Source organism: Ziziphus jujuba, chromosome 9, assembly GCF_031755915.1.
Source record: "Ziziphus jujuba cultivar Dongzao chromosome 9, ASM3175591v1".
NCBI lineage: Eukaryota > Viridiplantae > Streptophyta > Magnoliopsida > Rosales > Rhamnaceae > Ziziphus > Ziziphus jujuba.
The window spans coordinates 19636943-19653105 of NC_083387.1; the positions used below are offsets into that span (position 1 = coordinate 19636943).

Genomic DNA, 16163 nt, shown 5'->3' on the forward strand with positions numbered 1-16163 from the left:
ATACACTTATAAAGAAAACCGCTATTAAACTAAAATTTAATTTGTTTTTTCTGATGTGGTTGATTAGTATGAAGGCCTTATTATTTTTGTTTTTTACATTTAATATATTTATGCTGCTTTTGTAAGTTGCATAATGGTTGAATTCTGAAAAATTTAATGTATTGATTAGTATTAAACGAAAATTTAATTTGTTCTCTTTTACGTTTAATATATTGATTAGTATTAAACTAAAATTTAATTTGTTTAGCATGAAACTTATAAAGTTAGAATTGCCCAGTAAAATTAAAGTCCTAGGAGTTTTTTCTTTCTAAGAGCTCAATGCTAAAAAATGTTCTACATGTTCTGAAACAAAAAATGAGTTTCAAAGAACAACGACACTATCACTACATGGTAGAAGGACAATGATGCTTCTTCATTGAAAATTTATAGCATTGTGTATTTGATACCAAGATTGATCGGTGGCACTCCAGTAATTTAATCATGAAGTTAAAAATGCCCATCATCAAGGCCTGTCTGCAAGAAACTTTGTTCTATCTAATATTTTCTCTTTAAGTAGATAAAAAGACTTGAAAATTTGCTGTTTTAGGATCTTTGCTCATTGACAGTTTGACCATAGTATTTTTTTACAACCAAAAACATGATCAAAATAGCTTGTGAACGTGGAGAGAAAATGGGTAAAATTAGAGTAAGAGAATGTATAGCTAATGAAGTTTAAGTTTCATCCACTGTACCCATTCTGGGAAGTTCCCATATGTGTTCTCTTGGATATATTAATGTATTCATCTTCTTTCTCATAGACACTTGGTAATGTATCCTTCCGCTTTCTTTTTGACCTCTTTACTGGTTGATCTTCTTTCTTATCAATGAATGACATGAAAGTCTGTAAGCGTTCTGAAGGAGTACTGCTTCCATGTCTAGAAAGCTCAGAAACTCCAGGGGTTTGTTGGCTGAATTTTCGCATCATCAAGCACATATGCATTAACAGGGCGAAAACGCATACGCTACCACAGATGAGGAACAGACCCCAGAAGCTCTGTAACTGAAGCTGTTCTGATGGAAGATTGGAGCCTTGTGAATCACAAGCCTTTCTTGACAGCCATTTATTGTGAATCTTTTGGAGTTCGCCATTTTCCGATAGAGCAAGAATGGCGGTTGACATGTCGATGGCTAAAGGAGAGTCTTTTGGAAATGCCTATTGGAAAACATATGGTCAGAAAAATCAATTGAGTAGGAAATGCAAATAGCAAAACAGAATAAACATGTAGAAAATTAGAATTCCAAGTATAACATTATTAGTTTTTCATAACGAGCTACCTGTTATTAATTATGCTTTTTTCTAGTCACTTATTTTCACTTAATTTCTATTTAGACCATTTGTTTTTGTTGATTATTTGTTTGCAAATTTTTAAAGGACCTGAAGTAAACTTTGTTCTAAATGCCAAGATAAAATTTTGTAATCAAAAATTTGAAATTGTGTTCTTTGAGGTAGAATTCCAAGTGCAACCTTATTGTTCTCTTTTCTAGCCACTTATTTTTCACTTAATTTCTAGTTATGCCATTTGCTTTTGTTGATTATTTGAAATCAGCTCTTTCTAGAATAGAGTTTCTAAGTGTTTGTTTGCAAATTTAGATAAAAATACCAGAAGTACTAAACCAACTTCTAAATGCCAAGATGAAATTATGCAATCAATGAAGTTGAGATGCTTACAAATCCCCATCCACTTCTGGTGAATTGATTGCCTCTTATTGAGAACTTGCAGTAGTTTGAGAGGAAGCGTTCGATATATGATAGCTCATCCACCACAGCAGCAACAATTCCTTGCTCAAGCGCAGTAGCATATTCTTCCGGTGAGCCAAGAGCAAGAAGTCTTGATTTTGGGACGTCAAGTTCTTCACTCAAATAGTTCTGAGCGAAAGAGCCGACTTGGTATCCTATTGGTTCATTGTTCATTATCAAGCTATCAATTCCGTTGATGGGTGATATTAACTGTTCTACTGTGAGGATTGATGTCAAGCTAGCAGTATAGCTCGAGCTTATGATCAGAACCACGAAAAGCCAGATGAGCACCACGATTCGACCAAGTGTGGTCACTGTGTTTTCTCCTGTAAGTTTGCAAAATATATATCTACAATTGGTATTCAACTTTTGGAAACAACATAGTATATTGCCGGAGTGGAGAACTTACTATGTGCAAAGAACAAAGTAGAAAAGCCAAACCTGCAAAAAATAGGAAAAGATTTGTCATAAAGAAGAATGGACAAGTTTTGAAAAATCTACGTGCTTTTTTTATGTATAAAGTACTCACCATAGAACTGTGATAATCTGATTCTTAGGAGGCCCTCGAAACTCGTCATTTTTTCGATGTTCAAGAATCCATACAACTACTCCAACTATGAGGAAAAAAGATGAAGTGACAGCCCACATGATTGGAGTAAATGGCCTCAAAAATGCCCATGCACTTGAACTCAACTTCCTGACTGGTGCCACCACAACTAGCCCCGACTCTATATAAGGTTGAGTGAAATCCACAATCCTTGTTCTGTTCGTCACGATTGTTATGTCACCTACTGCAGCATCAAATTCCTGCATAACATAATTTAAGATCAATTTAAAACTTCATAGTTCTGCATATTGATGAGTGTTTGTTATACTTTATTATTGTTTCCGGGTTCTACTTACACCTGAAGCAACCATGTTTGCAAGGTCTTGATAGTTTGGATTCTGTTGACCATCTCCAAACAGAATGAACTTGTATGGAACTGCATATGGAAGCAACTTTATAGCAGCAAGGAATACATCAATGCAATATCCTTGGACTACATCGGTACCATTTACTTGGGATATGAAGTCCCGGTAACTTACACGGTAAGGTACTCCAATTCGTAGTTTCTCCCCATTGTTAGGGAAAACCCAACCGCGAGGCTTGTCTGTTGTTCCTCCTGGCCATATTACATTGTCTAAATGTTGGTTTGAAACGGAACGGTTCGGTGGCTTGGCATAGAGTGTTTCAGGGGACACAACAGATAGTCCAGAATAATTAGTCCAGTATCCAATCTTCTTATACTCATTTCCAATCACATTGATGATTTCGAAAGCAGGATTTATAATAGCTCTGTCTGGACGAAATCGAAGAGGACCAGTTAGACCTGCCATATTTGTTGCCAATATGTTTTTTAGCAATTGCTCTCCAGCATCAAAAATGCTCAATTCTTCGAGATTCATAGTCCCTCCTGCATCAAGATTGCCAGAATTTGTATATTTGGAGAATGAAATGTTTACTCCTTTGTCCAAAAGCAGTCTCAAAGCATGAGCAAGCGCCCAAACTGTGTCATAAGCATACAGACCATATGGGTTCAAACCAATAGTGCCATCACTGAGTTTGTCCCACCTTGAAATGAAATCCCTTTTTCTCTTCGAATTGGGGGTGTGTGGTCGAAGCGTGAGAGCTCCTTCAATGGAGTTAGCAATCTTTGGAGAAACCGGCGAAGTTGAATCCAAAACAGTAGATAACCAACTTGACGCTATCCAAACATACCCTTTTTCCATCATTCCAAGCTCTTGTGCTACATCGAAAACCTTGAGTCCTGTTTTGGAGAATGTGTGTAGGACTATTATTCTAGACTCCATCAAACGAATCTTGACCAGTTGATCCTTAACCTCATTTCTTGTTGCTTTTGGATCAGGTGGAAGTGCTGCTTTGTATGAGATTTTGCAGCCCCTTTCGGCGAGTCTATCACCTAATGACGTAACACCATTCCTGCTTTGATCATCATCGCTGAAAATCGCTATAACCTCAGACCAACCAAAATAGCTCACCATCTCTGCAATGGCAGCCATCTGGTACTGATCATTGGGTGCCGTTTGAACAAAATAAGGGTACTGCAGAGGTGTTAGGGAGGGATCTAGTGCTGTGAATGATAACAATGGAACATGTAGTTCATTTGCAAGATGTGAAAGTACATGAGCCATTACAGAATTTTGTGGTCCAATTATAGCAACTGTATCAGATCCCATGTATCTCAATGCTGTTGTCAAAAGGCAAAATAGAATAATTATCCCTGAAAATATTTTGTTGCTGAGGGAAAAAATAAATAAATAAAAATTAAGAATACAAGATAACAAGTACCCCCAATGATGCCAAGGAATCCACTGAAATTGGAATCATGGAAAGAAATGGACAATTTAGTTCCACCAAGAATGCTCTCGTCAGAATTCACATCCCGCTCAGCAGCTTCAATGGCAATCTTTGAGACTCTTGCATTAATGGTGCTTAATGTGAAAATAGCTCCAATATTCACCACCTTTGGTCTTGAAGTCCCTCCTGATGAGACTTCTCCATAGCAGACAATGAAGATTGAAAGGAGAAGAACCAGTTTCACCATTGTTATACTGATGGAATTAGATCCCAACCTATTTTCCACTTGGAGAGTTTTAGGTACTTTGTCCAAGTTTAGCAAACCTAAAAATAACTAAATGCTAAGTAACATTATTACAAGAATTTTATATACTAGAAAATGCTATAAAGTTTTTGGTGATTGAAGAAAAAGAAGAAATACCAATTTGAAGATGACAGATGCTACATAATAGTTTAATATTTAGGCTGCTTAGAACTCAAGCAACTGACAGACAAAAACCAGTCAAAAATGCAAATCTTTTCCTTCTATAAAGTGGAATCTAAGCAAATTGAAGGAAAAAGTGAAACTCTGGTAACTACATGGAGTACACTTATATGAAGTACACAAAATCATGAATCTCATATGAAGGAGAGGATAAGGTAGAAAAATTTGGGGAACAGAGCCATCTGGCATGGAAGAGAAAGTGAAAAACAAAGTAAAATGGAAGCTCCATTTAAGGAATGGAAAGTGAAAAGCATGGAATAAAATAATGTTTGAGAAAGAGAAAACTCACATGAGAGTATTTAGCTTGAGGGATGAGAAGAAGGAATGAATAATATGATTAGAGAATGTTTTAAATCAGAGAGAAAGAACAACTTCCAAAATTGGTCTTTTGGCACAGTTTTTAAGCAGCAGTGTAATGGTTTTGGTTCTTTTTGGGGTGAGTCACTTTTCAACAATCAAATGGATGTAACAGGAGATAACGGGAGTAAGTGGGAAAGAAAAGTTTAAGGTGGAGGGTTTAGAATATAGTAGGCCAAGGGAGTCTATTTAGAATATATAAATATATATATATATATATATATATATATATATATATATATATATATATATATATATATATTTTTCTCTTTTCTTTAACATGGCCGTCTCTTTGAAAATAATGGTAGATGTTGATGGTATCGTGTTATATATTCCTAGGTCAATTTGATCTAAAATGATGATGCCATCGATGCTTTTTTTTTTTTTTTTTTTTTTTTTGGGGCTATTTTATTATCTTTCTTTAATTTTTTTGGGGCTAAGCTTGTATTAATCCCTCTAACAGGTAAAATCATGCTAGGATCAAGAAAAACAGTACTTCAAGATGATGTCTATCTGGCTTGCATTTGTTTGTCTTCATTGGAAAAACAGGCATGAAAACTATTTTATTTTTATTGTTATTTTTATATTTTTAAGAAATAACATTAAAAGAAACATCAGCCACATATAACCCAAACTTTTGGTAATTAATTTATATTTTTATAAAATTATATGTTATGGTTCAAGCTTCTCTCTCTCTCTCTCTCTCTCTCTCTCTCTCTCTCTCTCTGTGTGAGATACTTCTCTTATTCACCTTTTGCAAGTGGGACGTTTGTCTTATTTGATGGTGGATCAACCTAGCTAGGCTGACATATACGGGAAGCTGTATATGTTATTGAATAAATTCTCCTAGTTAACTAAAAAAAGAAAAGGAAATTCTCCTAGTTCCATTAATTTTGTTTTTGTTTTTGGTTTTTTTTTTTTTTTGGTGGTCTTATTTTGTTGGGCATTCCATCCATGGCAGATGGGTGGGACTTTAAACATACAAAAAACATGGAAAATATCTTAGAGGATGTCAATGAAATAATGACTGTTTCTTCCACTTCGTGTGAAAAATAATAAAAAAGAAAAAAAAGGTAACCCAACAAGTGGGAGGTAGGTTTTTAGTTTGTAGATTTGTGGTGGAGGCTGGTGGTCCTTTGATAATGATGATCTCTGAAAATCCGAGGCATGCACTAACTGAAAGTGGAGGTCTGCTGTTTTCTTAAAACAAAACATTATAGCATATCTTAACGATCTTAATACCATATAATATAATGCGTTAACTTAATTATTAACTAATACTATGATGTTTGTTTGTGGTGCTTCGTTTTGATATTATATAAAACTGCCTTAATTTCAACGTGCTGCCTAAATTGATGTTATTTTCAATCTTAGTGATGTTTTCAATTATAGCGTGTATCAAATTATTTCTTGTGCACTATGGATGTTTTATAACATTTTTTAACATATATATTAAAAAATTTTCAATTTTGACAAAATATTCACTTATATATTTTAATCGCTTTTGAGAAACAAATACACATATAGTTCACTCTTTAATATATTTTTTTTTTGGGTCATTTGGTTCACTCTTTGATATGCTTATATTTTCGGTTTAATTAATTAACTCTTTCATTAAGAACTTTAAAATTTAATTAATTTACCCTCAATTCAAAATAAAAATCAAGAATCTAAATAGGATAATTTTACTCTACACGACAATATTCTCCATGATAATGGCGATAACTCATACTCTCATACTCTCTTATACTCTGCCTCTTTTATGGTACATCCAAAATTTTCTTTTACATACCATCGAAGACAGTGGGATAAGTTCTTCCCCCAATAGAAGCTTTCTCATGTTGACTTTTTAAATCCCTCTATATATATATATATATAATTCTTTTTTACAAAAATTGTAATATTTCATTTTTTAATCTTGTTATTTGTTACTTATTGATTACGACTCCAATTTATATAGCAGCTTTTAATTGAGATATTTGATTTTATTATTTTTTTACTAAAAATTTATAAAAATAAATAATTTAATGATAATTATTTAAATTATCATATGACATATAAATTCTACTAATGATCATTCTTTAATAGTAATAAATAATATTTTTTTAAAATTTTTTTTCCTATGCTTAACTTTGAACTTTTTATAAAGATTAACATAGTTATTTGCTTTAAAAGTTTTCACTTCTCGATCACCTTCTATAATTTATTTATTTATTTATTTATTTATTTATTTATTTATTTTTTTGTGTTGGCACTTACATTCAACCACTTGTCAATTTTATCAAGATAATATTGACAACTGATTTAAAAAACTTTTTAATCCCACCCCTTATATGGTTCGGTTCTTCTCCACTCTTAATCATTTTTCATTTTTGTTTGCATCTTTCACTATAAAAGACATATACATATATACATACATATATATATATATATATATATATAAGACTCAAATAAAATTCCTAATATCAAGACTAACATGAGATTTTTCTTTTTTAGCCATCGTATTATATCAAAGGTTAAAATTTAAAATTATATTATTTAGTCGCCGAATCTCAACAGGATTTATTTTTTCTAAATATAGTTTTAGCACGTCACTAAATCCATAGTTGACTACTCTTTGAATTTAAATTTTAGCTTTTAACATAATTCAATGATCACCAATGATGAACCTTAGTTTAATAAAATAAAACGAACTTTAATTGAGACTGACTATATATATATATATATTTCAATCAATTCCATTCTTTTTCCTTAATTACCAAAGGACAATAGAAAGATCTATCTAAATTTATGGTATGGTCAGTCTCAAAGGCTATCATAGAATTCTTAATTCCATTCTTTTTCCTTAATTACCAAAGGACAATAGAAAGATCTATCTAAATTTATGGTATGGTCAGTCTCAAAGGCTATCATAGAATTCTTACATTGTCCTTATAATATATATATATATATATATATAATATAATTTTACTATGATAAAAGATTTATAAGTCTTATAGAGAGGAAAAAATCACTGCTCTTGCTCAATTGAGTCTCTCTCGCCTTTTTCTCTTCTGTATCATAGTTGAACTAGTATGGCCAGAACAAGCAGCACCTCTAAAAGGTTACACCTCTTTTTTATTTTATTTTATTTCTTGTTGTTTTTATTGTTATTTTATTTATTTATTTTTAAGTGAGCTGTACGCTTAACCCTAAATAACTATTAATGATTTTTTTTTCATTTATTCGTACATGTTTGATCGGGACATAAAATTTTAAATTACGTTAGCTATATAGCTCTTTCTTTTTTCTTATGGCTGATCCTCTTCCTTAATTAGGTTAATTTTTTCTTTTCCTCCTCTTAGTTAGAATCCTAGTTGGTTGTTTTTTGGACTCATTTGAATTAATGTTTTTTTTTTATCGTATATATATTTTCAGTTTACAGAAGAGAGACAAGAAATATGAGGTAGATTCCTCGTGCAATCAAATTGCCTTTATGTGGTTTTTAAAATGTATATGACAAGGGAATTAAGAGAAGAATTTGGCGATAGATATTGGAAATTACATATAATCTACATAAAGACTACCATAGTGAATTATGCATATCCAATAATTATAGGATCTACTGTGTTTTTAATTGCTTTGTTTTTACTAGCTTTTTCATGCTTAGTTAATGTCTACTTACGTATTTAGTTGTAATGTATTCTTTTTAATATATATATTTTTCTTATGTTTATGTATATAATTTAATAAATTAGCCTATTTTAACTAACTCTTTCCAGAATCATGCCTATACAAACATATATCCCACATCTTGTAGAAGAACGAAAAATTAAGGTTGGTCAATAGTTTCAATTAATTGAAGAAGCTTTTGGTGTTTATAATTCATATACACAAAAAATTAAGGTTGGTCAATAATTTCAATCAATTGAAGAAGCTTTTGGTGTTTATAATTCATATACAAGAAAATGTAGATTCAAGGCAAGGATGAGTTCTAACGAAGAAAAGAAAGAGATAAATGAACTATGTTGGAAACAAATTTATTTTTAAAGAAGGACAAACAAACGAAAACTATCAAAGGAATTGTGAATAGACTGCAAAACGGTCTGGTGAAAGGCATAGAGGTGTCATTTGATTGGGATGTAAAGCTAGGTTAGCAATGGTAAAGTGGCAAATAGGGCCAAACTGGATTGTGACTCATTTCATTTGTAGACGAACATAATCATGAACTTTCGATAACAACAAAAGTTCATTTATTAAGATTTCATAGAGGTGTATCGATTGCAAAAAGAGTATTGACTTAACAATTATCAGAGGCAAATGTACCAATATGTCTACAAGTACGGATAATGGAAATCGAATTTGGTGGTCTTCAAAATATTGGATGCACAGAGAAAGATCTCAGAGATTTTGGTAGTAATATAAAAGATGAAGGGAAGGAATTCAATGTAGAGTTATTGATCAAGTTTTTTTCTTCCAAAAAAGAAAAAAAAAATCCTTTTTATTTTGCGTATGAAACTGATGAAAATAGCATATTTTTATGATATTCTTAGGTAGATTTATTTTTCTAGGAGATCATAAAATTTCTTTAGAGTTATCGTAATCTTTGATACAACATACAACACTAATAAACATGATAAGATATTTGCACCACTTACAAATATCAATCATCATGGGCAAACGATCATATTTGGAAGTGGCTTTCTAAGTGATGAAAAAGTTGAGTCTTTTTTGTTTGGTTTTTCAATAAATGGTTGGATGCAATGCTAAAAGATCCACCTCAAATGATTATTACAGATCAAGATCCTTCAATGAAACAAGCCATTGCTCAAGTTCTTCTAATAACATGACATCGATATTGTATTTGGCATATTCCAGACAAATTTTTTGAAAGAATTGTTTCAACAATTGTCGAATGTTACTATTTGTTCAAAAGTGTCATTTTCAATTTTGAAAATAATGAAGAGTTTGAAGAAAGATGGTTTGATTTATTGAGATTAGCTAATCTATGGCTACATCAGATGTTCGAGATACATGATAGATGGGTTCTTGCGTATTTGAATCACATTCTTAGTGCAAGTATATTAAGCAGCCAAAAACCAAAAAGCTCACAATCATTTTTCAAAAGGTACATTTCGAAGAAAGATTCTTTAATGAACTTTATAATACGATTTAATAGAGCTATTAGCCATCAATGGTATCAAGAGTTGATTAGTGATCATGTTGATCTAAATGAACAACAAATGTTGAAATGTTCATGGCCAATGGAGATGGAAATGGTGAAAGTGTACATAAAGATAATTTTCATGCTTTTCCAAAAGGAGATATTTGAAAGTCATGCTTATTGTGTAAATTGCATTTCAGAGAATGAAGAGTTGATAATTTATTCTGCCTAGAAAGTTGATGTAAGTTCATCATCAAGGTCTTGAAAGTTTACTTACAACAAGCATTTATTTTATTTAGCATGTAGCTGTAAACAAATTAAGTCCTAAAGAATCCTATGCAAGCATATTTTGGCTTTTTTTGTATCAAGCAAATATTTCAATTACCAAATTAATACATATTGAAAAGATGGACAAAAAGTGCAAAGGTTGGTGAAGTATGTGATAATAGTAGTGGAGAAATCAATGAAGTACATAATACATATTTGATGACAAGATATGCAAAGTTGTCTTATATGTCATTTCTTTTAATGGATTTAGCATCTTAACTTATTAGAGTATAAACTTTTTTATTGGAGAACATTGAATTATTATGCCACAAAGTTGAAATGGTTAATCATGATAATAATGATGTTAAAATGATATCCAAAATTTAATAGGCCGGAAAAGTACTAAAGAGCATCAAAGTACCAACATAATAATCCTTTAGATGTGAGTGCAAAATATGTGGTAAAAGATTAAAACCTTTGAAAGACATGTCATCTACAAGAAATAGACTTTGTTGTGGTTGTGGACTTTGTGGATAGTCACATGATATTTGAAATTGTCCAAAATTACTTAAATTGTAATATTTTGTACATTTTATTATCTCAATCAATTTGCATCATAAGAAAATTTTGACTATTATAATCTTATTTTTTTCTATTGTATTGTAGGCCTAATATTGATGATAAATATACTACTTCAGATGAAGATTCAAGAGAAAGTTTTGCTTAACGTTGGTTCTCATATTTGTTAGAAAAAGACTCATCTGAAGTTGCATATTTATTTATTTTTGTTGTTCATTTCTTATGTTAACCATGCATATAATTTATTAAAATAGATATTATTGTGATTGTCGATAAACTTGTGTTATTATATTATTTATCGATATGTTTTAGATTAAGAGGGTTGTTCATGAGAGATACAAGATCAAAGCATTTGGCACATTTTGTTTTTCAAGTCTTTTTGGATTTTATCATTTATGTTCATTACTTTTTCTTATTTATTTATTATTTATTGTCGTTATGCATATAATATAGTGGATTAAATTGGTAAAAGTTTTTAATATATTATGGTAATTGGTTGATTTTCATAATCATGTTCTTAATATGTGCATGAAAAGGAGAAATAACAAAGTCAGCGTTCATGGAATTTCTTAGCCCTTTTAACAATAGGGTGTAAAAATGTACTTTATATCCATTTATAATCTATTTAGTTATTCTTACATAGGCGATGAAAGTTAAGAAAAGTTTTTCACCTATATTTTAAAGTGGCATCATAAGCATTCTGTTAACTTTTATAACCATGAAAGTCTAACTTCATCATTTTCTACATTAAAGCTATTTCACTAATTAGCCAAATAAAACAGGATTTTTCTCAATTTGAATACAAATTACTAGTTTTTTTACCAACTATAGCTTTGGACCTTTTGTAATGAGTTTATTCTATTTTTTATATGAAATATATGGACTTTTTTTATTTTTGGTCCTTCACTCCATCTTCTAGCTTGGTAATAATAAAATATATATAATATATATATATAATATTATCTTTTTAATTTTTTGCATATATATATATTTAAATGAAAAAGCTTATATTGACAATATTTTCCATGCATTTGTATGGGTTTCTTATTTCACTTGTAGAGTTTGGAGATTCAGCTCATTGTATTTAAATTTAGAACTGAACTTGTTAAAGAATCTTATTTTATTGACAAAATTTTTAATTTTTGTGAAAAGTTTATGATTTTCCTTATGTATTTGCATAAAAATTGAAAATTTTATAACTTTTGTTAATAATTAATGGGAAAAAATTGTTTGGAAATTTATAAATTTTGAGTGAACTTTTTAAATGGAATTATTGTCTTCAAATGTTTTTTGATTCTTTCTAATGTTGATGAACAATATTTGTCATGAAAAAGAAGATTTTTCCCTGACTATAATTAAAATAATGTTCTTTAATGAACATCCATCGAACCAGCTTGAAAATCTGAAGCATTTTTTATGGAATAGTAGGAGAAGCAGTTAGAACGATGAAGCTAGTTCTTGTCAGACTGGTTCAATTATGGTCCAGAAGAGAGAAAAGTGAGTGAAAATCAATTGAACGAAAGTGGCGTTTTGAAAAAGAGTGGCTTTTTTTTTGTTAAAAAAGAAATTAGGAAAAAACTAAGTGAGTAATATTTTTTAAATAATTGGGCTGGTATTTGATGATGTAGCTTTTTTCGTATTGAAAGAGAATAGCTTTTTTTTTTTTTTTAATAATAAATTTAGGGCAAGGTTGAGTAAGCATTTTTTTTTTTTAAAATTGACTAGGCTGATATTTGATGATGTGATTTTTCCCGTTTCGAAAGAGAGTGGCTCTTTTTTTGTTTTTGTTTTTTTTTTTTTCTTTTTTGAAATTTAGGGTAAAGTTGATCATGCAATTTTTTATTGATATTTGATGATGTGGCTTTTCCCTCTCTGTAAGTCTTTTATAGATCTCTTACCATAGCAAAACTATATATATATATATATATAAAATCTTTTTATAGTGTAAGTATTTGCATATTTAACTCTAAGATATATATATTCTTAAAAGGATAGAAGTTATAATTCAAAATATATAACTATCTTTTTAAGAATAAGCATGCGTCCTCAAATTTTTCACTTGATGATGTAAGCATCTTAAATATTTTGTTTATATCTATATATATATATATATATTAAAACAATTCTAAACCAGTCAAAATACTCTGATTTTTATAAAGTTAGAATACAATTTAAATCAGTTAGGATAAATTGATCATTTTCACTTTAGCTTGATTTTTTGTATTATATCTTGACTTTATAACATCATAATATCTTTACTAGATAATTATTCTTTCTCTCTCTATATATGTATCCGTGTACACAGAATTACTATAAATTGTCTCTCAATGTAAGTGTCCATGCCAATCAAAATTAAATAAACTAACTTTTAATTTTGGCTTTCCAACTCATTCTCCTTCTCATTTAACTATAAATAAAAAATAAAAAATAACGACTCATCATCGTTGTTACACTTTTTTTTTTCATTTTGTTTATGGTCTTCTTTTTCACTAACCAAATATTATTTTATATTATCAAATTGTTTTAGTTTCTCAGAACCAATGAGTCTATTCATAAATTGGTTTCTATGTCCTACTCTTTGCCCAAAACACCAAACAAAATCAATTCTTTCATACCTGAATTCTCCCTCTTTCTCAGGCTCCCACTTGCATGTAAAAAAATTATTTGTGAAATTTTAATTTTAATAATATTTTTATTATCTTTTATGAATTTAGTCTAGCACTAAGTTTTTAATTTGTAGTTATCTCATTTATTTTAATGAAAAGTTATCTTCAATTTGAGCAACAGAACTTGAATGGTATCCTATTGGTTCATCAATCATTAATAAACTATCAATTCTAGTGATTGGCGATGATAGCTATTGTACTATGAGGATTGATGTTAGGCTAGCAATATAGTTGGAACTTATGATTAGAATCATAAATAGCTAGATGAGTAGTATAACCCAACCTAACGTGCACACCATGTTTTCCCCTAAAAGTTTTCCAGAGACATCCATAGTTGATAAAGCTATTTGGGAACAACATATCATATATATGTTATATATCTATTGCTATAGTGGAGAACTTACTATGTGTAAAACACAGAGTAGAAAAGCTAAACTTGCAATACAAAAGGAAAATTTGCCAGAAAAGGAATGATGGGTCAAGTTAATATTCAAATGGAAAGACATGCAAGTATTCAATAATGTATGAAATACTTACCAGAGAATTGTTATGATTTGTTTCTTAGGAGGCCTCCAAACTTGTTATCCATTCTATGTTCAAGAATTGACATAACCTCTCCAATTATGAGGAAAAAAGCTAAAGTAACAGCCCACATCATGGAGTAAATGGCCACACGAATGTCCAAGGACTTGAGTGCAACTTCTTGACTAGTGCCACTGCAACTAACCCAGAATATGTATGTGGATGAGAGAAATACACAATCTTTGCTTGGTTTGGGAGAATGGCAATGTTCCCTGCAGCAGCATCAAATAATTTGACAACTTATATAGTTCAAGATCAATCGAAAACCTTTACATATATATATATATATATATATATATATATTTGCATTTGGTGCCTTTAAATTTGTTTTCGTGTTGTACTTACATTAGATGCAACTGTGTTGATCATTGTAGTTGAGATTCTTCTGGTGGTCTTTGAACAGAACATACCTATAAGGGAACTTCATATAGAAGCAATTTTAGTGCTGCAAGGAAGATATCAATGCAATATTCTCATACTTTATCTTTGTTTATTTGATTAATGACTCTGTTAATCACTTTGATTTGTAATGGCTTTCCAGTATTAGGAAAAACCCAGCTGCAAGGCTTATTTGTTGTCTTTCCAGACCATACCATATTGTATAAATGTTGGTTTGATAAGCAATGGTTTCTTGGCTTTGCATAAACTATCTCAGGTGATAGAACAAGTAATCCAGAATAATTAGTCCAGTAACCTAACAACTTTGTCATGAGGCTTAACGCCTAGTTCGCATAGTGGTGTAAAATTTTAAGTTATTCACTTGTTGTGAGACTTAATTTCTCCATATCATGAAATTGCCAATGTAATAGAAGTTAATATAGTAAATGTAATTTTATGTACTTACCTATAGTGAGGTTTAATTTGTTTAATTTATGGGTGTCAACTTGGAGTTGGCATCGTGGATAGGATTCTAAGTATATATCTGTCGTGAAACTTAACTTGCCTATTTCATGAAATTGCCGATATAAATTATATTCTCTCCCATTTTTGATCCAAAGTCCATATGGCTTATTAGACTACCCTGTCAGTAGTTAATTACTTGGTAGGATATTTGAATTAGCAATGGAAGTTGATTGAATACAATGAATCGTAGGTTCTAAGTTACCCTGTTCATAACTTAGTTTAATTCATGTGATTATGGTGATTTGGTTGACTGTTCCTGGTCCATATATGAGTATCCTTTGTGCTATGAGGACCCCATTGATATTTTGTGTTTTAATATGATTAGGAGAGCTATGAAGATAGCATTAGCATAGTCTTGTGATGTATTGCATTCTTGTTATTTGCTATTTCACAACTAGGAGCACTTCTAATATTTTGTCACTGAATGCCATGATAAAATTGAATAAACTAATTATTAGAAATCATAAAATATTTTGATAATGTTTGACTCTCATAAAGCTAGATATGGTTTTGAAAATTGGTCCATTTGAAATGGCAATGGAAGTTGATTGAATACTATGAATACTATGATAATGTTTAATGCATGTGATTATGGTGATTTGGTTGACTATTCCTGTTCCGTATATGAGTATCCTTTGTGCTATGAGGACCCTAGCAATATTATGTGTTTTAATATGATTGTGAGAGCTACAAAGATAGCATTAGCATAGTCTTGTGATGTATTACATTCTTGTTATTTACTATTTCACAACTGGAAGCACTTCTAATATTTTGTCAATAAATGCCATGATAAATTTGAATAAACTAATTATTAGAAATCAAGAAAGATTTTGATAATGTTTGACTCTTATAAAGCTAGATATGGTTTTGAAAATTGGTCCATCGGAAATACCAAATAATTATAGTACTGCCAAGCTTAAATGTTGTATAAAGACTTCAAGCAGTTGCATAAGTGCTATATGATGGTCATTGAGAATCACGTGCATGATTTTATACTTTTTAGGTTTATGTTCTATAAATATTGTGCATAAGCTCTTCGAGATAAA

At 30.5% G+C, this 16163-nt stretch overlaps 1 protein-coding gene across 3 annotated transcripts; it reads right to left on the reverse strand.

The window, feature by feature from the left end:
• Positions 1-450: 450 nt before the first annotated feature.
• Positions 451-5123, reverse strand: LOC107408240 (glutamate receptor 3.2). Of its 3 annotated transcripts, none has more exons than XM_048480086.2 (7): positions 4910-5123; positions 4128-4411; positions 2681-4026; positions 2307-2584; positions 2187-2218; positions 1709-2103; positions 451-1192 (listed from the first exon to the last, which is right to left on the reverse strand). In XM_048480086.2, coding segments are annotated over exons 1-7 (2811 nt in total). In that variant the 5' UTR covers positions 4912-5123; the 3' UTR covers positions 451-718. The 3 variants fall into 3 exon arrangements, with proteins under 3 accessions (XP_048336043.2, XP_048336045.2, XP_048336046.2); XM_048480088.2 differs by having other exon boundaries at positions 452-1192; positions 4128-4460; XM_048480089.2 differs by having other exon boundaries at positions 452-1192; positions 4128-4470.
• Between the last annotated feature and the right edge of the window lie 11040 nt (positions 5124-16163).